The sequence below is a fragment of the Equus quagga genome, chromosome 7 (genome assembly GCF_021613505.1).
Source record: "Equus quagga isolate Etosha38 chromosome 7, UCLA_HA_Equagga_1.0, whole genome shotgun sequence".
Lineage (NCBI taxonomy): Eukaryota > Metazoa > Chordata > Mammalia > Perissodactyla > Equidae > Equus > Equus quagga.
The window spans coordinates 88410720-88436603 of NC_060273.1; the positions used below are offsets into that span (position 1 = coordinate 88410720).

General features: G+C 34.4%; 1 protein-coding gene across 1 annotated transcript in view; it reads right to left on the minus strand.

Annotated features, from left to right (window-relative positions):
* SLC12A2 (solute carrier family 12 member 2) overlaps positions 1–25884 on the minus strand; it is a 101763-nt gene that overhangs the window by 26290 nt on the left and 49589 nt on the right. The window contains exons 6-16 of the mRNA XM_046666402.1: positions 25457–25567; positions 23884–23992; positions 19477–19604; positions 19295–19379; positions 16308–16459; positions 11056–11163; positions 9894–10017; positions 8676–8777; positions 7389–7544; positions 6008–6107; positions 341–452 (exon numbers count right to left, since the gene is read on the minus strand). Coding sequence (XP_046522358.1) covers positions 341–452; positions 6008–6107; positions 7389–7544; positions 8676–8777; positions 9894–10017; positions 11056–11163; positions 16308–16459; positions 19295–19379; positions 19477–19604; positions 23884–23992; positions 25457–25567 — 1287 coding nt within the window. The remainder of the gene's footprint in view (positions 1–340; positions 453–6007; positions 6108–7388; positions 7545–8675; positions 8778–9893; positions 10018–11055; positions 11164–16307; positions 16460–19294; positions 19380–19476; positions 19605–23883; positions 23993–25456; positions 25568–25884) is intronic.

Here is a 25884-nt window from a genome sequence, read left to right on the forward strand (position 1 = left end):
GCCAGCCCCACAGTTAAGTTTGGCACACCCTGCTTTGGCAACATGGGTTCAGTTCCCAGACGTGGACCTACACCACTTGTTGGCAGCCACGCTGTGGTGGCAACCCACAAACAAAATAGAAGAAGGCTGGCACAGATGTTAACTCAGGGCGAACCTTTCTCAAGCAAAAAGAGGAAGATTGGCAACAGATGTTAGCTCAGGGCAAATCTTCCTCAGAAAAAAACCAACAAAACCTCAATAGATTTATCTTGTCAAATCATTTCAGATCTAGAAAGTCCTACAAATTATAAAGTATACACCCAAAGTGAAAAATATTTTAATATAAAAAACTAACACTTACCATATGTACATGACCACAGATCATCAAACCAACATTTTTTGTGAAATCATGAACAAGATGAAGTAAAGCTGGCCGTGAGTTTGGAGCACCCGTCATAACAAGACACTGTGGCCTAATTTAAGATCAAAAAGAAAAACAAAATTTGAGAAGTTTAGGTTTTTGGTAACATGGACATGATTTTAAGCTAGAATATATTATTAAACTAGAATCTCCTTTATACAAAAATCCTCAAGACACAGGCCACAGGATTCTCAGAGAAGATGACTTTTAACCAGGGTTTCTTGGTACATGAAAAGTACAGAAACAAAACCTTCTTGGAACAAACATCATGCCAACTGTCCTTCTAAAATAGCAAAACTATACATCAAGATTCTGGTAGTGACTCTAGAAAGAAATGACCGTGATGGGTAGAAAACAGGTAACAACTGTTCTTCTTCTAAAGGTCATAATTCCAGTTCTTTCAGAGTTCACAAAACTGCCTGGGAGCATAGCCTTGCCCTTATGTACAAAACAGGTCACTTTCTTTCTTAGCTTGATCACATCATAATTACTTCTACTTTGTAATATCAGCCATCTCTAAACTAGCTTAATGACTGTTGTCATATGAGTAAAACCACCTATGGTGAAGAAAAGATTTCTACCTGAACTAAAAGTTTTCTAATTAATTATGGTGAAAGCCAAAATTGAATTTAATTGCCTCTGCAAACACAAGACAGTGGCATGACTTTCATATATTCTTAACTCTTGATTTTTGCTAACTAGAAATGTAAATCAATCTTACTTGATGAAAAAATATTCAGGTATCCATTTTATAAGTTCAAACAGACTAGCAAAAATCCTTTAAAACAAGAATTTACATAATTAGAACAAACTTTATCAAAAAGCAAATAGACTAAAAATTCTGACTTAACCACTAAATTTTAGGGTAGTTCCTAAGCTATACTCATAAAATAAGCATGAAAACTGAATAAGGACTTTAAAAAAACTAACTTATTCAGAATGTTAGCAAGCTATCTGAAAAACCAATTTATGTCTGGGAGAACTGCTTTGGCAATCGAACATGAAATTAAACTCTATGGCCCTGACTCCTAATAGTCCAGTCTCCTGTCTGAGCTTTAGCAAGTTACATGGCTCCGCAGCTAGAGATTATATTTCCTAGCCTTCCCATCAGCTAAAAGTGGCCCCCTGACTGATTTACAGCCCATACGATGTTCCTATTGCCAGGTAATGTCCTTTAAAAAGGAAGCTGGCCAACCTCCATACTCTCCTTCTCTTTCCTGTAAGCTAGACCAACGATGTGGTGACTGATGATTTCAACCACATGGACAAAAACACCTCCTAGGGAATGGCAGACTGACAAGATTCAAGCAATGTGAGACATGAATGACCAAGTGCAACAAATCTGCCTACTTGCCATGAACTATCCATTTACCTCTGGAATATCACACAACACTGATGGCCTGTCTTGTTTAGCCACCATATTTTTTCAGCTTTTTTGTTATGGTAGTCTAACCTACACTTGAACTAATATAACCTAGTACTCTGGGAAATTAACTATAGCCCCTATTTTTACTAAATAGTTGGAAAGGCATAATTTGGTATAGTTTTATCATACCAAAAAAGGTATATACAAAATATATTAGGGATGACTGAGTAATAATGACAGGAAGTGAATATTTGCCTTCTATGATATTGTGATTTAAAAAAACTATATATATTTGGTCATCCAGATGATGGAAATATACTTGTCAGATATACTTGGTCATCATCCACAGTTCCTGGCTCCTGTCCTCAGTTTGTGAAAATGCTTCAGGGCCATGTGAAATGGGTGTCTTGTTTATGCTAAAGAAGGTTGTCAGGAGAACCAGCCATGTGATCAGAGGACTGGAACTTTCAGCCCCACTCCCTGATTTCCAGGGAAGGGGGAGGCGGGGGCTTGAGGTTGAATCAATTGCCAATGGCCAATGACTTAGTCAATCATGACTACATAATGAAGCCTCCATAAAAACCCAAAAGACAGCCTGTTAGTCCCTTTTTTCAGAGAGCTTCCACTTTGGGGAACCCGAACGTCTCCAGGTGCCATGGTGCCCGGCTCCAAGCTCTACAAGGACAGAAGCTCCTTTGTTTGAGACCTCGCCCTAGGTAGCTCTTCATCTCTGTTGATTTGTATCCTTTGTAATAAATTGGTAATCTAGTTAGTAAACATGTTTTCTTGAGTTCTAGCAAATTAATCCAACTCAATGAGGGAGTTGTGAGAACTTTGATTTATAGCCGGTGGGTCAGAAGCACAGGTAGCAACCTGGGGTTGTGATTGGTGTTTGCAGTGGAGGGCAGTCTTGTGAGCTTGAGCCCTTTACCTGTGGAGTCCGATTCTGTCTTTGGGTAGATAGTGTCAGAATTGAGTTGAATTTTCAAACACCTTGCTGATGTCCATGCACTGCTTGCTAGTGTGGGGAAGCTCGTGCGTACATGCGCGCACAAACACGTTGGGAAATGGGCCAAAGAAACTACAAGATCTTCGTTTTAACTCCTTCCTCAAAAATCTTTATGGTATAACCGGATTTTTCAAGGCACAAAACCACGATAATACGGGGAACAAGAGAGGTCACGATAGCAATGAAACACTGAAAGCCAGAAAGCAGATGGAAAAACAAGAAAGGAATGACAAATTAGGAAAAGGCTAAATCCTAAATGAACACAAGAGAAAGTTGTAAAGGTACCTGATTTTACACCCAAAAATCACCAAAATGGCTAAGAGTTAGAGGCAGTAGGTGTCTCTGAGAGCGGCAGGGGCAATGTGTTAAACTAAAATAAGAAGGACTGACTTAAAGTGTGCAAAACAAGCAACCAGACAAAACAAATCATTTCGATCACCATGACGGGGAAACTGTCCCGTTTCCTCCCCAATCCTGTTAGGCTAGGGCTTATTACTGCTCAGAGAGGGCCTCTGGTCTGGGAAACTCCAGCAACAGCTGAGGGCAGGAGTAGCTCCTTAAACAGGGTAGTTAAAAGAACATTCATATGCTGAATCCTGAGATCTCTGAGCTCCTTTCCCACCTGGCTCTTAGAACTCTGGTAGCCAGGATGTTATCAACAAGCAAAAGATTAAAAGATTCTTTTCTCAGAAAATCTAATCAAATCAAAAGAGCAAGCCTTTAAGACAACTTAAACTTCTGAAAGAACCAGCAAAGCCACATTAATCTACATTAAGGGCTTCACCGACAAGCCCCACCTACCAGCGCAGCACTTCCATCACAGATGCTTCAGACCAGGCTAAATCTAAGAACCCAAACTAAAGAAACAGGAAATGATGAAAAAGACACTTCAAGGAAATAGAAATTACAAAGTGAAGTCTTTCAGCAAGCTTGGTGAAGGCCAAGATAGTGATAAATAGAAAGTTAAACATTAAAAAAAAAAGAAAGAAAGAAAATTATTGGCTCCAGAGATAACAAAAAAGCTGTACAGGAAAGAAAAAGCAATCATAGTTTATTACATGGCTCAGGTCTGAATCATGTTTAAAAAGTCCTAAAAACATAAATACCAAAACAGATTTAATCAAAATGACGACATAAAGCTATACTTGGAGGATGGGGTGAAGGGAAAGGTGCATGTGTGTTGTGGGTGCATGTAAATGAAAGACTCCAATGGATAACGCCTAAAATTAAAAATCAAAAAGTACAGCAAGGCAAGCATGTTGTTTGGGAATATGAACTACTAAACGAATCAGGTAAGAGTTGAAAGTAGTTGCCTGTGGTGTGAGAGAAATAGGGACATGAGGAGTGGGGCAACTACTGATTTTCATGATAAACCTAAGTTTTCCCTTTTTAAACTATGTTCATGTATAATTCTGATAAAAATTTAAAAAACCACATTGGAATACTTTTTTAAATGTTCCCATCATTACAATAAGCCAAAGCAACACGTTTTTATTGATGGCCAATTAACTTTGACTCAGGGTCATACTCTCAGTTCTGGGATACAACTTTTCACATAAAGGAGTGATTTCTATTTTCTGCCATACTTGGCATCAACTATCCAAAATGTGCTGAAATTAAAGGTTTCCTCCCCAGCTCTCATTCCTTTTTCCTTTTTAAAGATTGGCACCTGAGCATCTATCGCCAATCTTCTTTTTTTTCTTCTTCTTCATCTTCCCAAAGCCCTGCAGTACACAGTTGGATATTCTAGCTGTGACTGTCTCTGGTTGTGCTATGTGGGACACCACCTGAGCATGGCCTGATGAGCGGTGCCATGTCCACGCCCAGGATCCAAACCAGGGAAACCCTGGGCCACTGAAGCCGAGCACACAAACTTAACCACTCAGCCACGGGGCCGGCCCCTTATTCCTTTTTCTTTTCTCAATTTCTCTCTATTCCAAAGCTGAAGATCTGTGGGCTCTGGGAACCTTTCATTCTAGAAAAAGAAAGCGGGGGGAGGAGGATCCAAAAGACTAACAAAAAGAATACACAGAGACTTTTCTTCCTAGGAGAAATTTGGTAGATCAATTCTTTTCTGGTGCTTACTCACTCTTTAGGAATTCTTTAAAAAACATTTTCCCTTTTGGTTTACTGACACATATGGAAAATATTTCCATGTTTATTGTGCAGAAGCCAATGAGAGATGATTATTTATGACTACAGAAAAATCACCTGCTCACAGCCAGGATTAAGTGAACAACATGAGAATGACTGTTTAATGATCTAGTTTTAAAAAATGAGCAGCTTACTTTCAACCACGTATAAATAATAATTTATAATTTCTAAGACTCTATATAAGTAAGTAATATTTCTGGATTTAGACAAATATATATCAGTAGAGCTTTAAGAACTGAATCTCAATTATTAGCATATTAAATTAAGGAATAGTTTAAATTGATGACTGATTATTATAAGAAAAGACATTAAGTCATTTATTGAGGAAAATAGTAATAAATGCTCTTTACTCTAAAGTATTGATTCTGGGGCCAGCCCTGTGGCCGAGTGGAGTTTGAACACTCCACTTTCCCTTGTTTGGATTCCAGACGTGGACCTGGCATCACTCAACAGGCCATGATGAGGCAGCATCCCACACAGCAAAACCAGAGGCACTCACGAGAACATACAACTATATACTGGGGGACTTTGGGGAGAAGGAAAAAAAAGAGAGTGGCAACAGATGTTAGCTCAGGTGCCAATCTTTTAAAGAACACATAAATGAATAAAGCATTGACACTTCATCGCTAAAACTGGTTTCCAGTTAGTCAATGATGAGAAAAGAAGCAACTAACGTGAAAATATTCAGTGCCTTAGTAAAACTACAAAATAAGGTATGTCAAAAATCTTTATGAATTTCATACCTTGTAGTTATACAGTAGTTATATAACTTCAATGGCAACACAGAGAAAGAACTGTTCCCTTTAGGATACTTACCATTTAAAGTCTTCAAATAAGAGACCTCTAAAACTTTCACATTTTTGTAAGGTAGATGATAATTTATCTTTGTAAAATTTTGATAACTAATAAACCTCAACTTTGCTTTTGAATAAACTGCCAAGTCCAAACAAAACACAAAACAGTGTTTTATGCTTTTAGAGAACCTTTCATGAAATATTAGCATATGAAAATTTTACAGAACAGTAAGTGAAGAATTGTCACCTAGGACAAAATGTTTCTATGTTACCTAATAGCTCACCTGAAGTTTTTCACATGGTCTTCCACTCCAGAAAGACGAATCGAATGCTGCAGGGCATTCAAGTAAGTCAGGGCTTGTGTAGAGGATCCCCAGTTCACATCTGCAGGAAGATAGCGTTCACGAAGCAGAACATCAATATTAATAAACAATCATTAACCAATTTTGAGACACATAGAGAAGTAAACAGGGCTTTCATATTTAAAAAAGCCAATTGCTAAAACAAACTATTCTACTCCGAACTTACAATACTTCAAGTCCATAGCATGACATTAAGACAATGCTAATCCTGCACTACAGTAATTACATTTAAAGCAGAAAGTATGGTTTAGAAAAGACTGAGATGACAGGGCTGCACCCATGCTGTACATGCAACTCCAGAGTCTTTCACAGACAAAGAAAACATTTTAAAATTATTGTTTATATAGCCAAAGGTCTAAAGGGAAAGAGAGAGATCTCTGATTGTTAAGAAGTACTATTTATAGTATTTAACAGTTTAAGCTATTTGAACAGGCAAATTTATTCCTTATTGAATAAACAGCCTGGACAATAAATGATGGTTTTAGACATTTGTTAATTTGGAGACTTAACAGGCATATTAGAGAAATAATTACTTCTAAGATGGTTAAAACAATACCTTCTTTGTCAATTTCACTTCTAAAGCTACCACTCTAATCCAAAACAACCTCATTGTTTTATATCTGCATTACAAAATCTTTCCTCATTGTGTAAAATGACTACACTGCAAACTACTCTTGTAATCTCTTCCTAATCTATTCTATTGGGCCAAAATTTTTCAAACCTTTCTCACTGAATCTTTCTTCTGTTTTATAGGTCACCATACTGACTACTGGATCAATCATCATATACTCTACCCAACAGTTATCAATACAACACATCCTAGGTAATCTTTAACAATTTCCCAGTTAACACCTGTTTGTCCAATTTTTCCTGTTACACAGTAAGCTATCAGGAAGATACTATGCTGTCTAGTATTTTGTGAATTGCTCAGTACTTACTACAGTAGGTACTAAGACCACAGTAGGTATTACATATGCTTATTAGGCTGGCAACTACTGTACGGCAAGTACAATCAAAGAATAATTTTAAAATATATTGAGTGCAACAGGATGTTAATTAAATAAATCTGTTACATTTCTACACACAGGATTAGTTAAATTTATGGGTAAGAATGGAATTCCATAGAATAAAAAGTCTTAAAGTAACTGCTTCATTAAAACTACATGTATTTGGAAATAAACTATTTTAGGTTTTACACAAAGTTCCTTTCAAATATACAAAATATGATGCTTAGATATGAAAAGTAACAAAGAACTTCTACAAGTTTTCTAGCTTGAAATACTAAATAGAAAAGGCCACTGACCTGGTTTTTTGTAGGTAACATAAATATACAGCCCAAGGACTATCACATATGTTAGCAGTGCAGCCCACCAGTTAATGACAAACATCACTATGCAACAAAGAATTGCTCCAATAAGTGATATCCACATGTTGTAGTACTTGAATGCAGGACGCCATCCTAACAATAACAAGTAAAATACATAAATCAGTCACTCAGAAACCTCATCTGCTTTAGACAACGGTACATATGTATGCACAAAATATCTTTCTTTGTGGCTGCTACACTGAGAGGGCTTTAAACATTAAATATAAGGCTAATATATAACAGTAAAGTCACAGACCATTATTGATCACAATTTAATTTCACGATTCTTGATGATAGTGAAGAGGGAGGGTACATATATTTACTTCCACATTATTTTATCTTTAGTTCTATATTCAATAAACTCTCTTTAATGTATAAGTGTAAATCAACCAACCTTAGTGAACGCTGAAAACCAGACAAGATTTAAAAAGGGAACTTTCAAATTGAGTCCTCAACAGTGTGGCTTTACTTTCTTGTTTTTACCATGAGACATATCCATATTCTAATGAACATACAAAACACTTCAAACAAAATGTTCTTGAGAATCATTAAAAATTCATCTACTTGCTAGCAAAACTAAAAATTGACTATAGAAACATATTTTCCCATTTGGGGAAGTAGTTATGAATTAAGCTCACTTTAAAAAATGTTGAAGACCATGTTTTAAAATTATCATTCATAGGTAGTTCTATAGACAAAAATATTATTTTTAAATTATTTCAATAAAATTTATATTCTTTTTTAAAAATTAAACTTTTAATTTTGAGACAACTGAGATTTACACAAAGTTGTAAGAAATAATATAGAGAGTCCAAGTCCACTTTAGCTAGTTTCCCCCAATAATATCTTGCAAAATGATACAACATCACAACTAAGTTGATATTAATACAGTCAAGATAAAAAGGAGTCTAACATAAGGATCCCTGGTGTTGCCCTTCTATAGCCATATTCACATCCACCTCTATAATTTATATTCTTAAAATAAAAATTGAAACTAAGATTAATGCTATTTTAAACGCTTTGAAGAAATGGAGTTATTACCAGTAAATTTCATGATAAAGAGCCCTTTGAAAATTCACTTAATTTCACTCAACCATACAGACAGATTGAGCATTAATGAGCTAATCCCACATATACTATCTTTTAAAATATGTTAAAGTTTTATTTTCTCTAAAATCAAAGACATTACCACATTTACGAAACTATTAAAAAATGTGAAATCACCTGGAGATTTTGCAAGTGATGCATGGAATACTGAAAAGTTGATCAAAGCATATGATGCAAGGAAGAAGTTAGAGATAATTGGAGCAATAACATTCAGTTCAGCTGCAAAAGAAACATGAGGCATATTGAGAGTGACATACTAGACATTTCTTAGCTTCACAAAATTATGAATTATTTCAAACCTTTCGATAATAGTATAATGAATACCCCTATATCCACCATCCAGATTTAATGAATACTTACATTTTGCCATATATACTTCATATACTTTAATTTTCAGAAATCAACCCTTATGTACACAGTTGAAACTCCCTTTATATCTCACTCTTTCAAAGTTGGTCAATTCTTTCCAATAATATTATATAGTTTTACTACACATATATATAGTCCATAAACATTACGTAGTACTATTTTGGAAGTTTTAAAAATTACATCAATAACATTGTATATGTATCATTCTGCAATTTGATTTTTTCCATTTGCTATATTTGAGATTCACCCATATTGACATATGAAAACCAAGTTTACTCATTTTTTTACTGCTAAATATTATTCTGCAGTTTCATTCTTCTGTTGATAGGTATTCAGGTTGCTTCCACTTTTCACTACTAGATTTAATGCCACTAAAACATTCCTGTATACGGCTCTTTGAGTATATATGCACATTTCTCTAGGGTATATAGCTCTAAAGAGAACTGCTGGATGAGAAACTTGACTAAATGTTGCCAACTTGTTCTCCAAAAGTAGTAATACCAAATATATACCTAGCACCATTACATGAGAGTTAGGGTCCACATTTGGTAGTACAATCAGACTTTTAATAAAAGTCCAATGTCTTCCACAGCATAGTGGAAGACCCATTAGCTCACTTGTAATCAGAAGCAAAAGTGCCAAAATGTGGATCAGCAAAGGCTCTACCTTGACGGGGATACTGGAATCCTTTCCCTCATGCTATTATGATATTCGCCTTAGTGACAAGAACCTAGAGAGTTCCCTCCAGTCCGAACGGGGACTTAATGATGGTAATAATTCTAGCAAATATGTACTGAGTGCTATTATTTGCAATATTTTCTAAACACTCTTTCATTTAATCAGAAAGAAATTAACTTAGTATACAAGGCAAAGTAAGATTCTGTTTATAATTTAATAATTCAATGTTTAGCACTAATAGTATAAATGCACCAAAATCTACATTAGCACACCATTTATATGACTAACCAATTAAGATGAATCCAAGTGCTATTAAGAATGTTAAGATATAGCCACGAAGAGGTTCATTATTTTTCCCATAACCTTTAGCAAACATCTGGAAAGCTGGGTAGATGTTGTCTTTACATAGAGCCTAAAGAAGAAAAGTAAACATGAAAATGAAAGATGTTGAAATTAGACATACAGATTTGCTTACAGTTACAATTGGTTAATCAGGAATGGAACCCAAGTGTCTAATTCTTGGTCCTCTTTTTTTCCCCTGTCTCACACTGCTTCGCTTACAGACTGTATAGGAGATTCAAATATTTCAAGCATCAGAAAGGTAGTTGGTTTAGAATACCACTGAAGTTTTCATCCGCCTCACCTCACCACCATGCTGAAATTCTTTTATGAAGAAGGAATCAGAGAAGCAGGAATAAAAATAAATTTGGAAGCTTGATCAGTATAACAGAGGTGTGACCAAGTCCAAATCCTAGACTTAAACCAGATAAAAATCCTAATTATAGAACTTAATCTCTTTTCTTAAAACATTACTGAGAAATGTTTTGAGAAATATATTCTATACCTTTACTGTACTAACTGGCTAAAACTACAACATTAAGAACAAAACTGCAGAATCAACATTTCATTTGTTTGATTTAGTAATAAGTATTTCCTACTCAGAATCAGCTATTTGTTTAATGCTCATTAAAGGGACATAATGTCTATCCTACTTATCATTATACCCTGAGTACCTAACACAATGTGTGGCACATATTAGGCGTTCAAATATTTGTAACATAAAACATTTAGGTTGGCATTAAGCTAACAGGGACAAGATACTTTAACTCTTCTGATTTATGGTCGTGGATTGTACTCCTTATCCCTGATAAGACGTTACGAAAATTCATGCTAACAGAGTATGCAAAAGAAGCAAAAATCCATCACCACTTCCAGAAACAAAATTCAAAGACTATACCCTGACAGTAAGTAAATATACAAACGTTTATGTAAATATACACATTCACATTTATATGCATAAAATTAAATATAACAGTCTTGATATGTGTGTACATATCATATACATATTAGGCTGACAGAAGTAAATAATTTGAAAATATTAATAATACTAAATTGAAATATATTACCTTACCCTCCCCTTTAATAAAGATTGTACTGTGAAAATACTTACCTGAAATATTTTGGGAGCACTCACAAGGGATGCTAATGCAGAAGAAAGAGTGGCTGAAAAAATACCTGCAGAAATTAATGGTGCAAATCCTGACACCATGCTCATTACCTTAAAAAAAAAATGAAAAAATAAGTCCTACATACAATTCAAAAAAGAACACAGTACTATATATCTTTATTATTCTAATAAAGGAGACTAACACTGGGGGAAATTTGATAATAATAATAATGGTTATGTGCATTACAAATGTCTGAAACAGATTTACCACTAACCCTTATCTTAAAAAAATCTTTTTATTTTGTAAAATTTCAGATACACAATGGCAGAGAGAAGAGCATACTGAATCACAAGTACCCATCACCCAGTTTCAGCAATGATGAACTCAGGGCCAATCCCCACATTTTTATGAATCAAACTCCATATATTTCTTGCATAAATGTTTCAGTATGTTACCTCTACTGGGTAAGAACTTTCAAAAAATTTAACTACACAGACACTGTCACAGCTTAAAAACTGCATAATTCCTTGACAGCACCAAATATCCAATCAGCATTCAAATTCCCCAAATTGTCCCTCTTTTCTTGCTTTGGTTTGTTCAAATCAGGACCCACAAAACAGTTACACTTTACATTTGGTTGATGTGTCTTTTTCAAGGAAAGGTTCATCCTTTCCTTTCTGTTTTACTATTTTCATGTCATTTCTCCTATAGACACTTCACATTCTGGCCTTTGCTGACTGCATCTCCACTGTGTTCCTCCCACCTCTGTATTTCTAGTCAGCTGTTAGGCACATCTAGATCTAGCTGGTAGTTCATCAGACTGAGGTACAAGTTTTCTGGCAAGAATACTTCCAGGTGGTATCACCTTCTTCTGTCAGGAAGGTTGTTTCTTTTTTTTTGATTTAAGATAGGCTGGTATTGTGGTTAAGTGTTTTTGTTTTTTTTTTTAAAGAGTCATTTTTTAGAGCCAAATGCAGAAATATTTCCAGCTGAAAGAACCTAAGTCTAGGATTTGCCTCTAAATAATCTGGGAAGTGGGGAGTTATAAATAAAAAAAAAAAATTAGCCATGCACTGATAACTGAAGAAGCTGCAAAATGCATACGTTAGGTACATTATATTGCTTTGTCTATCTCTGTACATGTTCGGACATTCCCCTATGATAAAGTTTAAAAAAAAAAAATGGATTGATCACTTAGAGCAGGAGAAGACAATCAGATAAATCCAAATTGAGGGGCACAATACAAAATAATTTGCCTGGCCTCTTCAAAATGTCAACATTCTGAAAGATTAAAACAGGCAGGCTGGGGGCTCCTCCAGATTAAAGGATTTTCAAATAACATGATAGCTAAATGCCACATGTGACTCCAGATTGGATCCTGGATCTGGGAAAAACAGCTATAGAGGACATTACTACTGGAAGAAGTGGGGGAATATGAACATGGGATATATATTTAGATAACTATTTCATTAACATTAAATTGTTTGAGATTATTATACTGTGCTTATGCAGAATGTTTTAAATGCTTCAAACTGATTGTCACCTTGTGATGTCTATAATTTATTCTCTTATGTTTAAGGAGAAAAAGAATATACATATATTCAAAGATAAAGCAAATGGGGCAAAATATAAACAACTAATAAATATTAGTAAAGGGTAGCTACACAGGTGTTCCTTCTGCATCTTTGAAATTTGTCAAAATATAAAATTGAAGTGGAAGAGTTGTCTGATGGATTCAGGCACTGCCAGCTTGATCTATCCCCTATAAATTTCACCAGTAGTGAATGATGATCATCACCTAGATTCACTGCTTCATTAGTGGAGATTTACCTTTCATTTATATTGACCAAAAACAGGCCAAGTGAGACCAAGGAGAAAATCAGGTTTTAAGCTGTTTATGACTATTACACATTTGACTGTAATTTAATACTTTAAACCAGATATAAAGTTAGCTGTGGGCACAATGTCTGGCTAACATACATCAGCCTGGCTTTGTGTGTACATAAACCACCTTGTTTGACTGACTTGTTTCTCCCTGTATCTTTCATAAGACTTAGGGTTAAAAACGAAGAATATATTTAAGTGTTTTAACAAACATGAGCACTGACTTCTCTGAGAATCTTGGGGAGGAAAAAACTTGAAAAGATTTTTTTATTCAGCCTCTTAATAACAATTCAGTACTTACATATATGCCATACGCTTTTCATCATCACTATTTTTCACAGTTATTAATGCTAGACTATCTAGCATTGACAACTCGGTCTTTAGGGAAGGAAATTGTAAAGGACAGATAAGGTGGGCCAAGATAAAAATGAGCAGACTGAATTTCAGCTATATATACTTATCAGGTAATACAAAATCCCATGCCTGTCTGTAGTGACCTCAAAGTTAAGTAAGCAAATACAGGAGATAAATGAAGAAAAAAATGGATAACAAAGAATATGATATATTGCTGTATTAAGACAAAACTGACACCAGCAGCATTACATATAACCTTTCACCTTTCATATTTTGAAGAAAAAATTACATTTTCTCTTCTTCCATCACCTCTGAATTGAGGTAAGTAATGCTCCATGCTTAGCATCTGTAAACATTATGCTTCTAGGATCTGCCAAGTTTCCTGTTTTCTAGTTATGTATCTATCCAATAACCTATACATTTCCCACCATTTTAGTGTAAAATATGAGTAGCAAGGATAATGATAATGAATGTAAATGACTGTAACATCAGTGTTGTCCACAATATAGAGTGAAAACAAGAAGGATAAAAAAAAAAAGGTGGTCTTCTCTCTACTAAGGGAGAAAAAAGACAAAAGTCTAATTAAAGGTAAAAAAAAAAGGTTGCAAGTAATATGAACAGTGAGATTTTGTGTGGGAGATGTGTATGTATGCTGATGATTTAAGGTTCAAAAAGATCTTCATGGAACTGAGTCTCCTGGAAAAGCAGGCAGATTTGGACATATAAAAAGAAAAAGCAGGTACATTCCAAGTAGAGTGAAGCACCAAATAAAGGAATCACGTAGGGTAAGCATGTGTGCATTTATACGAACACACACAATGATGGGAATTCAGTCTGAATGGAAGGCAGCGGGACCTGAGTTTGAGTATGAAAGGCTTTGACTGACAGAGCAAAGTAGTTCACATTTTGTTTATTAAGCAACAGTGAGTCAAAGGTTGCAAAGGACATTAAAACGTAGAAATATAACAAGAAACATAAGACTATATATATAATATTAAAAATTTAAGACAAATAAGGTGATTCAAATCACTTTTCCTCCTCAAATATGAAAAGCCAATTGAATGCAAAACAGCATCACAAAGTGTGGCATTGTACAGATTTCATGATGGAGACTCTGACTTACATGTTCCTCAGTTATGTTCTATCTACCATTCTTCATTCTCCAAATGACAAGCAATTTACATTTTTGCAGGATTTTTTTCCATTTTGTATCACTTTACAAAGCATTTTTAGAAATTTATTTACTTAAATTAGAAACACAGCTTTATGTATACCAAACTCCTCTTTGCTTGAACTGAGTCCATACTAGATTTGATAAAGATGAACACTTTTGTATTTTGAGGCAACACCACAGAACTCTGACTGGCATTTTCAGTCACTGGGCAGAGATAAGCATTTGTGTCTTTCATACACAATATCAGTGTCAGAATTGGCCTGCATCATTAGCTGGACATGAATACTTTCTTTCATTTCTATGATTTTGCCTAGTCTTGTGACAAGAAAAAACAAACTTCTATTACATAATTGGGCTCAATATTTATAACCATTGAAAGTGCTGTCAATTGTTTGAAACAACAGAAAATACAAATAATGTCATTAAAAATTTAAGTTATAAAATTTTATTGTAAAATTTAGATATTCTACATAAAATTTATATGGCTCTGAAATAAATTAAATCCTCAATATATTCTGTTTATTATGTTTATACAACACTGGCAAAATACTAGGAAGCAAAAGTTTTCTTTTTCATTTTGAATTAGTAGAACCATCTACTCTACAAATTTCCCACAGAAAGTTTTAATCTCCTGAATGGACACCTTTGTGTTCTTTTCTTTCTAGCATCCTGGGAGTTATCAAGCAACTCTCAAGATTATCTTCCAAATTTTAGTAATTCCTTCTCCCCTTATATAACCTTCTCTCAGTTTCTAAAAACCCATAAACTTTTTAAATATTTTTCTTTCAGTATCTTATAGAGGTTATAATAAAAAGCAGGACTGATATTCTCCAAATACTTGAAAAGTAATACTAATCTTTACACAGTTCTTATGTTTTAAAAGTTCACAAACTTTCAAGTATCCATTAAGAATTTAATTCTGTTGTTAACTAGTGGCTTAGCAGAGCATGACTATATGGGCCATATCTAATTAAATAACACCATTGATCCTGATCAATACTTTTTAAAAAGGGTATTTTTCTACAAAGCAATTACGGAGATACCTCTAATTAGAAAACTGAATTCACTTCAGTTACTGTGGATTTAAATTGTTCAGAATAAAAATGAAATACTTAGGTGTAAATCTAACAAAATATGTACTGGACTTGTATTCTCAAAACTGCGCAATGCTGATAAAAGAAATCAAAGAAGATCTAAATAAATGGAGACATGTATTGTGTTCATGGATTGGAACATTCAACATAGTTAAACATGTCAATTCTTCCCAAATTGATATATAAGTTTATGCAATTCCTATCAAAATCCCAGCAAGACTTTTTGTAGATAAACATAAGATTATTCTGAAATTCATATGAAAAAGCAAAGGAACTAAAATGGCTAAAACAATTTTGAAAAAGATTAAGTGGGAGGAATCAATCCACCTGACATCAAGACTTACTAAATAACAATAGTAATCAAGATGGAGGTAGAGGTATAGACACAAAGATCAATGGGACAGAATAGAGAATCCAGAAACAGACCCATCAAACATGACCAGTGAGATGCTTCTGATGCTTCCCTGCTTTCTGAAACAGTATACTACATACATGTACTATATATTATACTGTATCATGAAAGTGTTACCCTAGGGGGCCCTTTTGCTCTTGACTGGCTTCCGATTTTACCCTTTCATATTTTTCTGTTTGCCCAATTCATTATCTATAGGCTTTATTAACAGATACCTGGGTATAAAGTAACAACAGTCCTCCCTTCTAAGTTACTGCTGTACTCTGAATGGTTAGATTTGATAGCAGTTTGACCTCTAGATAAATATAGAATGTATAATATAAATTTGATGCTCACCTGGAAGTTGTTCATTAGGCCATAGGAACAAGGATTGCTTTCACAAGATGAAAAGTCAAAGTTTAATTTGCAGGCTGCAGAAGTACAGTTTGTAAGCTCTGTTACAATAGTGTCATTAATGTTCCCAGTGGCATCCCGAACAACACAAGAACCTGAAGCACAAGTGACAACGAGAACAAATAATATAGCTAACATTTATATTCATTTCAAACTTATATATACTCATGAAGAAATTATGATACTGACTGCATCTATGCTTGCTTATAACAGCATACACTGCATTTACAGTTAAGATAGTTTTACTTGGAACAGAATTTGGAAAGCATCATGGTTCCTAATATTTAAGTAGTGAAAATGAACCTTATGAAGAGTAGTGTTTACACATAAATACTTAAAAGCCTTGTAAATATAGTCGTGGAAATGGTATTTTAGAAAAACTATTTCCTGGCCTATTTGGATAAGATGGCCTTAGCAAATATAAAAACACTGTGTTGAAACAGTTCCAAATGGCAGAAATGTTTTCCTACACTCATGTATTTTATATTTGAAACATACCAAAGATCAGACTTCAGGTAATATCAATCTTCTGTGAAGGCGAACAATTTGAATATTAATAAATTATAATTCTATTTAAAACTTTGTCTCAAATTAAGTCTACCTTGATAAGAAAATACACAATATTGAGATTTGCTTAAAAATAACACATTGGGCAAGGTGAATGGGTATAGATGAAATAAGATTAACCATGTAGTGATAATTCTTGATAACTTTTTTGAAGCTGGGTGATGGTTATATTGAGCTCATTAGAACATGCTCTCCACTTTTGTGCAAAGTTGAAAACTTCCATAATAAAACATTTAAAAAGTTTTCTTGGAAAAAGAACTTCATTATTTGGAATAATATATGATGCATAACTAACAGTAATTACCGTTTCCTGGATTTCACAGATTTTTACTTTTGAAGCACTTTAATGCTACTGTCTCATCATAAATGACGTAAAAATTATAGGCATTACAGCAAAAACTGAACAATAAACAGAAAATAAACATCTGAAAGGGAAAATATTTTAATGACTAAACAGACTAGCTGAAGTTCTTCATTTTTACACTTCTTCATCTAACTTTCAGAGCTGTATTTGCAAAACCATGTTTCCTTTCAGGTACTTCTGAAACCATTGGCGGGGGAGGGGATAGCAGAGCCCTGTCTAGCCCTAGAGCAAGCACGCTTGTGTGTGTTTTGTATTCCGATGTTCTACATCAGAATTGTTACGGGCAAAGAGGGTTCCATTGCTTTAAACTAGTTACACAACTGCTGGCGCAGAGGTGATCTTTCTTGGCCCAGATACTGAATATCAGGAAGAACACGCTACTCCCATTGCTCTAAGGGCTAGCGTAGACAGAATGAAATGAGTATAAGGGTCAGCAGTTGTCAGAGGTCAGAAAAAAAGAAAATGTTTATCTTCAGTAATCAATTGTTTTCCAATTTGAAACATAATCAGTTTCATCATTTATGAAATTTTCCTTATTTAGCCTATGTACAAGGAATACAAGCATGCTAAGAACTTTTGGGGAAACAAAAATATTGAGCTATGCTTATATATATAATTCATTTGTTTTTTCAAAATGAGTTTCAGGGATTTATGTACGGATTATAACGATAAATGAAATCCAAATCATTTGTAAAATGTTAATTTAGCCCACCTTGATAATATTAACTATTAGCATTTCTAACTCTTGTTGAGTGAAATTTCAAAATTACATTTACGCAAATTAGCAGGAGAATTAGTAAAAACAGTTCTGTCATTACCTCCTATACGTCAAAAATGAAATTTTCTTACTGAAATACTATGAAAACCTTATACTCTGTAGTCTATGAATTTGGAGTTTGTGATTCTTTAGATTGGGATTAAACTAAGATTTACTCTTGTAGTATGCTTAAGACATTTAACTGTGAAATGACTTTTAGAGTTTAGACGTTAAAAACAATGCTCACACTCCAAGAACGCATGTTTTCTGGGTAAAGTATATAGTTTCATGAAAGTATGATAAACCCAAGACAACTGATCTACAGTGTATGCAAATTATATGTAAATCAACAGTTAAATTTTTTTCTAAACTAGAATGTTTCAGTTAAAGAACCTACTATTTATAAATAGCCTTTAAAGACTTTATTTAAAAAAAAAAGCTTCTCTCTGCCATGAAAACAATTCTTTTTTTTTTTTTTCCGGCTTTATCTCCCCAAACCCCCCCCAGATACAGTTGTATATCTTAGTTGCACGTCCTTCTAGTTGTGGGACATGAAAACAATTCTTTAGAGCAAGCGCCAGTCATCCTTGGTAGCGAAATCTCTAAGCTTTGACTCCCTCATCTATAAAACAGATTTAGAGACTGGTTGACCACTTAAGTCCTTTCAGGTTCTAAAATGCTATGATTCCATGAATGTAATAAAACAGTTTAAAACCATTTTCATTCAATTTAGTAAGACTTTTAATTCAATGTAGTATGCCCTATTCATTGAAATCAGTTTTTGAGAAAAAATGCCACGCATTGCTTAATGGCCTTGAAACAATCTTCATATAGTAAGATTACATGAAAATATGAAATTATCACCATAAATGAAAACATTCAAAAATTTGTAAAAATAAGAGAGTGAAATGCATTTACTTCTACATATGAATTACATTTTCTATAAAGACATCTCAGTAAAATTTAAGAGTTTGCAGATAAGATTTGACATAATTTTCTAATTTACTATAATTAATAAAAATCCTGGAGAAAAAATAATAGAGCATTTGGTGGCTTAGACAATGTCTAAAATCAATACTAGTTTACTCAAATCTATTTTTGAATTAAAATATGCAACTCTGTATCTTTTTCTTGAAATATTTCTGAATTTAAAAGTTAGAAATATCATGTCACCAAAGTAAGTATTTATAGTATGTACATCATGAAATTTCTGAAACATATAAAGAAATGTAAGGCATTTACCTACAGATACGGCAATTCCTATGTAAACCATCGTAGTAATTAAAATGGCTAAAAGTGTTCCTTTGGGTATGGCTGACTGAGGATCCTAGAAGACAAGAAGACTTTTTTAAGCCTATTTTAAAAAATAACTATATGTATAACATGTTTTATATACAATTGATACAGTACTTTATAATACTTACTGCAAGATCACCTGAGATATTTGCTCCCGCCAGAATACCAGTTGCAGCAGGAAAGAAGATGGCAAATACAGAAAAGAAAGTCTCTTCCTCTCGAAAATCTGGTCCAAAGTTCTCATTAAATATTTCAGCTGTAGGAATAAAATATTTTTGACAATTAATTGATAGCAAATTAGATCATAATAATTTTAGATCAAGAGTAAGTGGTATGTCTGATTCCTGGCTTTTCTTCAGTTCAAGTAACTGGTAAATCCTTGAGTATGTCCTAATGCAAGTACTGGTGTTCCTCTTTTCTTACATGAGGGAACAGCTTCAAACCAAAATGATGATTTGACCTGGGTCATGCCCTAACTATCTTGTATACCTTACTAATTATGTTTCACACACCTCTAACTTGATTGTTATCACCAGTCCAAAGGTAAATTAAAGCAAGGATAAACCCCTCAATCATAGGTCAAAGAAACAAGAAAGGAGGTAGGAAGGCAAAAGGAACATCATACTGATCTGAAACCATTTTATTTCCTCACATCCAACTGTATGTCTGTACAGCTTTCTCTGTTTCCTAGTGGTGACTGTTTTGAGGCTATTCATCAGGCTTCCAGATAACTGTAGCTAAGGCAAACTAGGTAAAGGTCCTTTCCATTTAAACAATAACAAAAGCTTCAATTAGTCCTACTGTTTCCATCCATTTTGACAGGCTCTGACACTGAACCAACCAATTAACTGTCATTTATCCACCCATCCATCCATCCATCCATCCGTCCGTCCGTCCATTCAATATTTGAGTATCTACAATGTGCCAGGTCCTATACTGGAGCCATCTAGTATCTCAAGATGCTTAGAGATACAATAGCAACTAGATAGACATGGTTCCTACCTTCATGGAACTTAAGAGACTCAACGGGGAGCTACAAACCAAGTAAATAAAAGAGGTCATTACAAATAGCAATAAATGTACTGATGGAAACAAGGTATGTGATAAAGAATGAAAGAATCTAGAGAGAATATAATCCAATGTGGTTAGAGAAAGCTAAAGAGATGTAATTAAGGAGATAATACTTAAGTTGAGACTTTACTGAGCAAGAATCAGCCGTGTGATGATCAGGGAAAACAGTACATCTGAAAAAGAATATGTGTAAAGGCCCTGAGGTAGGAAAAAGGTTTAGCTCTTTTGAGGAACTAAAAGAATATAAAGCTCTCTAGTAAGCGGGAAAATGAAATGAAATTGGAGAGATCAGCAAGGATGAGATTATGCAAAATTTTATAGATTATGCAAGATTTTATCCTAAATATAATAGAAAGCCAAGGTAGGTTTAGAAACATGCAAATGACATGATGTAATTAATGCTTATGTGGATGCTGTGTGGATAATGGACCAAAGGCAAGAATATAGTTAGAAGGCTCAGGACCATACTCTGAGCAACTCTGACATTTAGAGGATAGAAGAAGACAAGGGGTATCAGGAGTAATAGACATAGTGACCAGTGAGTTGGGTAGAACAGAACTCACCAGAGCATGGTGTCTGACATCCAATCAAACAAGAAAAGCATTTTAAGGAGAATGGAACAACTAAGTATAATGTTGCTGAGGGCAGAGGACTGAAAAGTGCATGCTGAATCTAGCACCATGTGACTGTGACCTTGACAGACAGAATCCAGGTGAGGGAGATTAAGAATGAATGACTGAAAACCATCTGGTGAAAGTATGATGGGGAATAGCCTACGCACCATCTCAAAGCATCCCTCCAGATTACTTATTAATTACAGAGAAGAAAATCGCAACCTCACAACAGAGAAACCTCTCAGCTACCACTTTGACCAAGTTATCAAAGTTAAAACCATCAGTGATGGGAAAAACTGACAACACGTGAGTCTCCTGATGCAAGGCACTGAGGAAGACACATTGTTCATACAGCATTCCTAGCAAAATGAGTAACCTGAATCTATGGAAATAAATCAGACAAACCCAAGAGGAGGGCCTTTGAAGAATGTCAATGTCATGAAAGACAAAAAAGTCATTATAAATATCTTTATAGGAACAATTAAAAAAATTTTTATGTGAACCACATGTTAGATACTAGCATTGCGCCAAAGTTAAACTTCCTGAATTGTCCTTTTCCTTAGTAGATACATGCTTAAGTATTTAGAATTAAGAAGTCATGATTTCTGCAACTTCTCTCAAAAGGTTTAACAATCATTTTAATAATAATTGGATATATAAAGATTGATAAAACAAATGTGCCATAAATAGAATACGAAAAGTATTCATTACTGGTGAATCCAGGTAAAGGGTGTAAAGAATATGCTGTATTAATTTTTCAAGTTCTCCGTAAGTTCGAAATTATTTCGAAATAACAAGGAATAAGAGGGAGGTAAGGATTTGAGAAATCTGTTTATGAAAGGGAACTGGAAAATGAGGTGGTAACTGGAGGAGAATAAGAGAGCATTTTCAAGATGGGAATTACTAGAGCAAGTTTATAAGTTTACATGGAGGTGAGAGTTTTGATGCAGGGAAGCAAATAGATTACCAAAGGACAAATACCTTTGAGAAAGTGAAAGAAGTGGGATCCAGAACACAGAAGAGGCACTGGTCTTTGACCAAAGAGAGATACTTCTCATATCAGAAAGGAAAAAGAGGAGGAGAAAATGAATACCCCTATTAGGTAGTCATTTGAACTGACAAGATTATCAACATAACCTGTTTACTGCTGACACTACCTTAGTATAATGAATGAAGTCAATATAATGAATGAATGAGTCAAGCAGTATCAACCATCCAAAAAGAGAAGTCATATTCCAAAATTTATTTAAGTTTATTTATCTCAGATTGAGATAAGCCCAGACGTGCTATTTGAATACAATATAAATTGTTACTATACGATATGTCTATGTAATACTTGAACAAGTAGTCAAGGATCTGAAAAAAAGGAAATGAAAAATGTGGCCTAGCAGATATTTTTAAATTAAAGTCATAAACAGAAAATATATAATTATTAGGAATATTTTTAGAAGCAATCACCCAGTATAATTTTAACACTTCTTTCAAAAATAAGTGTCAAAAACAAGTGTTTAAAAAATGTATAATGTAATAACTATTGAAGTGAAAAAACCATTCATAATTAGAAGAAATGTCACAAATATAACTTATATGAGAACACAAAATACAGAAAGTTATTTACCTAACTGATGCTACTAAGTGTCACTTGTAGCATGCCTAGTAGACACCTCTTCCCCCATTCAGGAAATCAGGAATTTAAAGCCCAGTTTAGAAGTAGGCATAAGCACTAGTAATCAGAACAGACATCACACTGTCAACCCAGGACCAGCAGACACAAGTAATAGGCGGGTGTCCTTGGTAAAGGTAAGAAAGAACCTTGAAACAGTTCATACCAGAACGTTGCCCAGCCAACTAAGTCAGTGTTGGACACAGGTCAAACCAGTGCTACTCGCATATGATCCAAAGGACTGTGTGTTGGTACCAGTCAGCAACAAGATTAAGGAGCTTACACCAGGATGTAAATCAACTAGGTCTCTAGGCTCCAAAGTTTAGTTCAGCTGATTTTTTTCTCCCAGTAAAACCTTCTGAAGGAAGAAGTGCATTGATTACATTCTGCACCTTTTCAGATCTGTATGAATAGCTCTGGGCTAAACATCTCAGGAGAACTGAAGCCAGGCCTTTTCTTCTAGGGCTTCAAAACAAAGAGCTTTTGACAACTGAAGACAGACAGACCTATTACCCTAAGTGGTAAGCCTCTCTGATGCTACCAACTACTCCTTCCCACTTCCATTTTACCTTGCAGAGATGGGTTCAGAGCTGCTGCTCAATTAAGTGGGGAGGGGGTGGGAAGAGATACAGATAGACACTTCAGGAAGTAATAAATGACAAGTAAATTTCACCTGTAGTGAAAATTAGACGCAGATGAAAAAGGTTACAGAAAATGAAAACTGTGGAAAATTCTCACACAATTAATAATGTAAACTGTAGAAAAACTTAAGCTGCAATTACACCAAGAAACTAGTATTTCTATTTGCTTTCAGTCTTAGGGACTCACAGACTGTTGTGGTTAAATACAACTGAAGAGCAAAAAGCCATGTTAGAACAAAAATTATAATTTCAGTTACAAATTTCCAAAATTAGTAGAGAATAAAAGCACTTTTCCTCAGTAGCACAGATTTTTCTACATTATCATTTTTGTTGCTAATTACGAAAAATGAAAGACAAATAAAAGTGATTTTTTTCACTCCAATTATACAACATACACAAAGAGAACAAAACTAAATTGAATTCTCAACCAGTGTTAGTCACTATACCAACCGATTACATTACAAAATATTTAAAATGTACTAAAGTTATTTAATACTAGAATGTTATAATAAGCAACTTTAAAAAAAAAATATCTTTTTTACTCACATTTATAACCAAAGAAACCTTTAGGCTTCTTGTTCTCCAATGGGATAAATGTTCCTATGACGAAATCAGCAATAGCAAGTAGTAGAATCACCAAAAGAACAATCTGAGCCTGGAATTTTAAACATTAAAAATCAAATCAAATATCTCATGTCAATACATTAACTCAGTTCCACTAGCACATAATTTCCATGAGGAAAAGGATTTCTGTCTTATTTCCCCAGTGCTTCAAGCAGTGCCACAAAGTAGGTGCTAATAAATTTTTATTAAATGAACAAAAAATCTTTAAAGAACTCTCCTAGAATGTTCAACACATTGGGGAAAAATGGATGGCAAAAGTAGGATCATGCCATATATTTCTGAAACTAATTAAAGATGTGCACGCCCTCCCACAAATCATAGAGAACCACAAATTATCAAACCTGTATCATTCTTTCCTGTCCCCTCCACTGTACCAGTACAACCTTGACACGGAGAACGTATTTATTACAAACAAGTTTTACACCAAATCCAAACACAATGCTTAATGTGTGAGTGTTACAGGAAAAGAATAAGAAAAAGTACAGAAAGACGACAACACCCAGGACGGGAATTCAAAGAGTAATAGGACTAGAAGAAAGGAACAAGTCATGAGAAGCATCATCTCTCCTCCATTCTTAACCTCCCAGTAAAACTGACAAGACACTCAGGAAAAACTCTGTCTTCTACAGGAATACAAATGAGTTATATACTAATCATGTCCCAGGTAATAGGAAACTCTATTCTTTTCAGTAAAGTGAATTTGTTAAATGTATAAGTAAGTGATTTAATTTTATACTAATGACTTAAATAACAACTTTGGGAAAAATTATTCTTTCAGACTTACCTAATTTTTGACCTGGTAAATATTATCATAGTTGATATATAGCACAAATATGTGATTTTTATACCATCTTATAAAAGTAAACATTAAAACACCTGGAAGAGGCTTTGAGTTCTTCAGCAGCATCTTTGTAGATATCAATTACTTAGGACACCAGAGCCGTGCCACAGCATATTCTCTCAAAGACACAGAAATATTTTTGGGTACTCTGCCTACATGTTAACATGTGACTTTGGCAATTTTCCCCAGAAACAGTGTTACTGGCTTTGGTAGGCATTATTTCTGAGATTTCAAAGCAAGGAGCAAGACTAGCTTCTCTAACTGCATATGGACACTAACTTGAAGTTTATTGCCATTGTGCTTATTTTTAAATTGAACTTTTAAATAAATTACAAACCAAGAGTCTAATTTGTGCTATCTAATATATTGACATTTCTACATAATGCAAATCAAGACTAGGGGATGGGAGGGGATGTGGGAAGTTAAAATGTATAAAGTACTGTGTTTCACTGGCTCCTAGACTGACTTAATCTCCAAATATTCCCCCCTTATCAAATAGAAAATAACATTATACATAAACTTCCCTGAAAATGGCCACTTAAGAACCTTCAAAATCTAAAAGTATTAAAACATTTTAGAGCACTCCCAAAACATAAGCTCTAAAAGTTTCTAATAGTAAATATTTACAGGTGTTACAATGATATCATTACTCACTTTTGCTTCCCACTCCATTCCAGCTACTGAGATACCTAAAAGGATCACAACTGTAATGGCTCCAATAATTCGGATATCATTGATTTCATCTATCATAAGTATGGAGTGTTCCTAGAAAAGGAGAATTATGAATATAATGAGCAATATTAGTTATTTTACATAAATTCTTTAATTCTTTTTGAAACATTTTAGAGATATCACAGTGCCTTACATGTAGAAGTCGAATGAATGCCTTTTTAATGAATGAATGGGAAGATGTAAGGAAAAGGAATAAATTACTATTTACTACTAAGGTGTCATCCAAGCATCTCATGGCATCAAAAATATGATCTCAGGGCCAGCCCTGTGGCCAAGTGGTTAAGTTCGTGCACTCTGCTTCGGTGGTCCAGGGTGTTGCCAGTTTGAATCCAGGACGCCGCGGACATGGC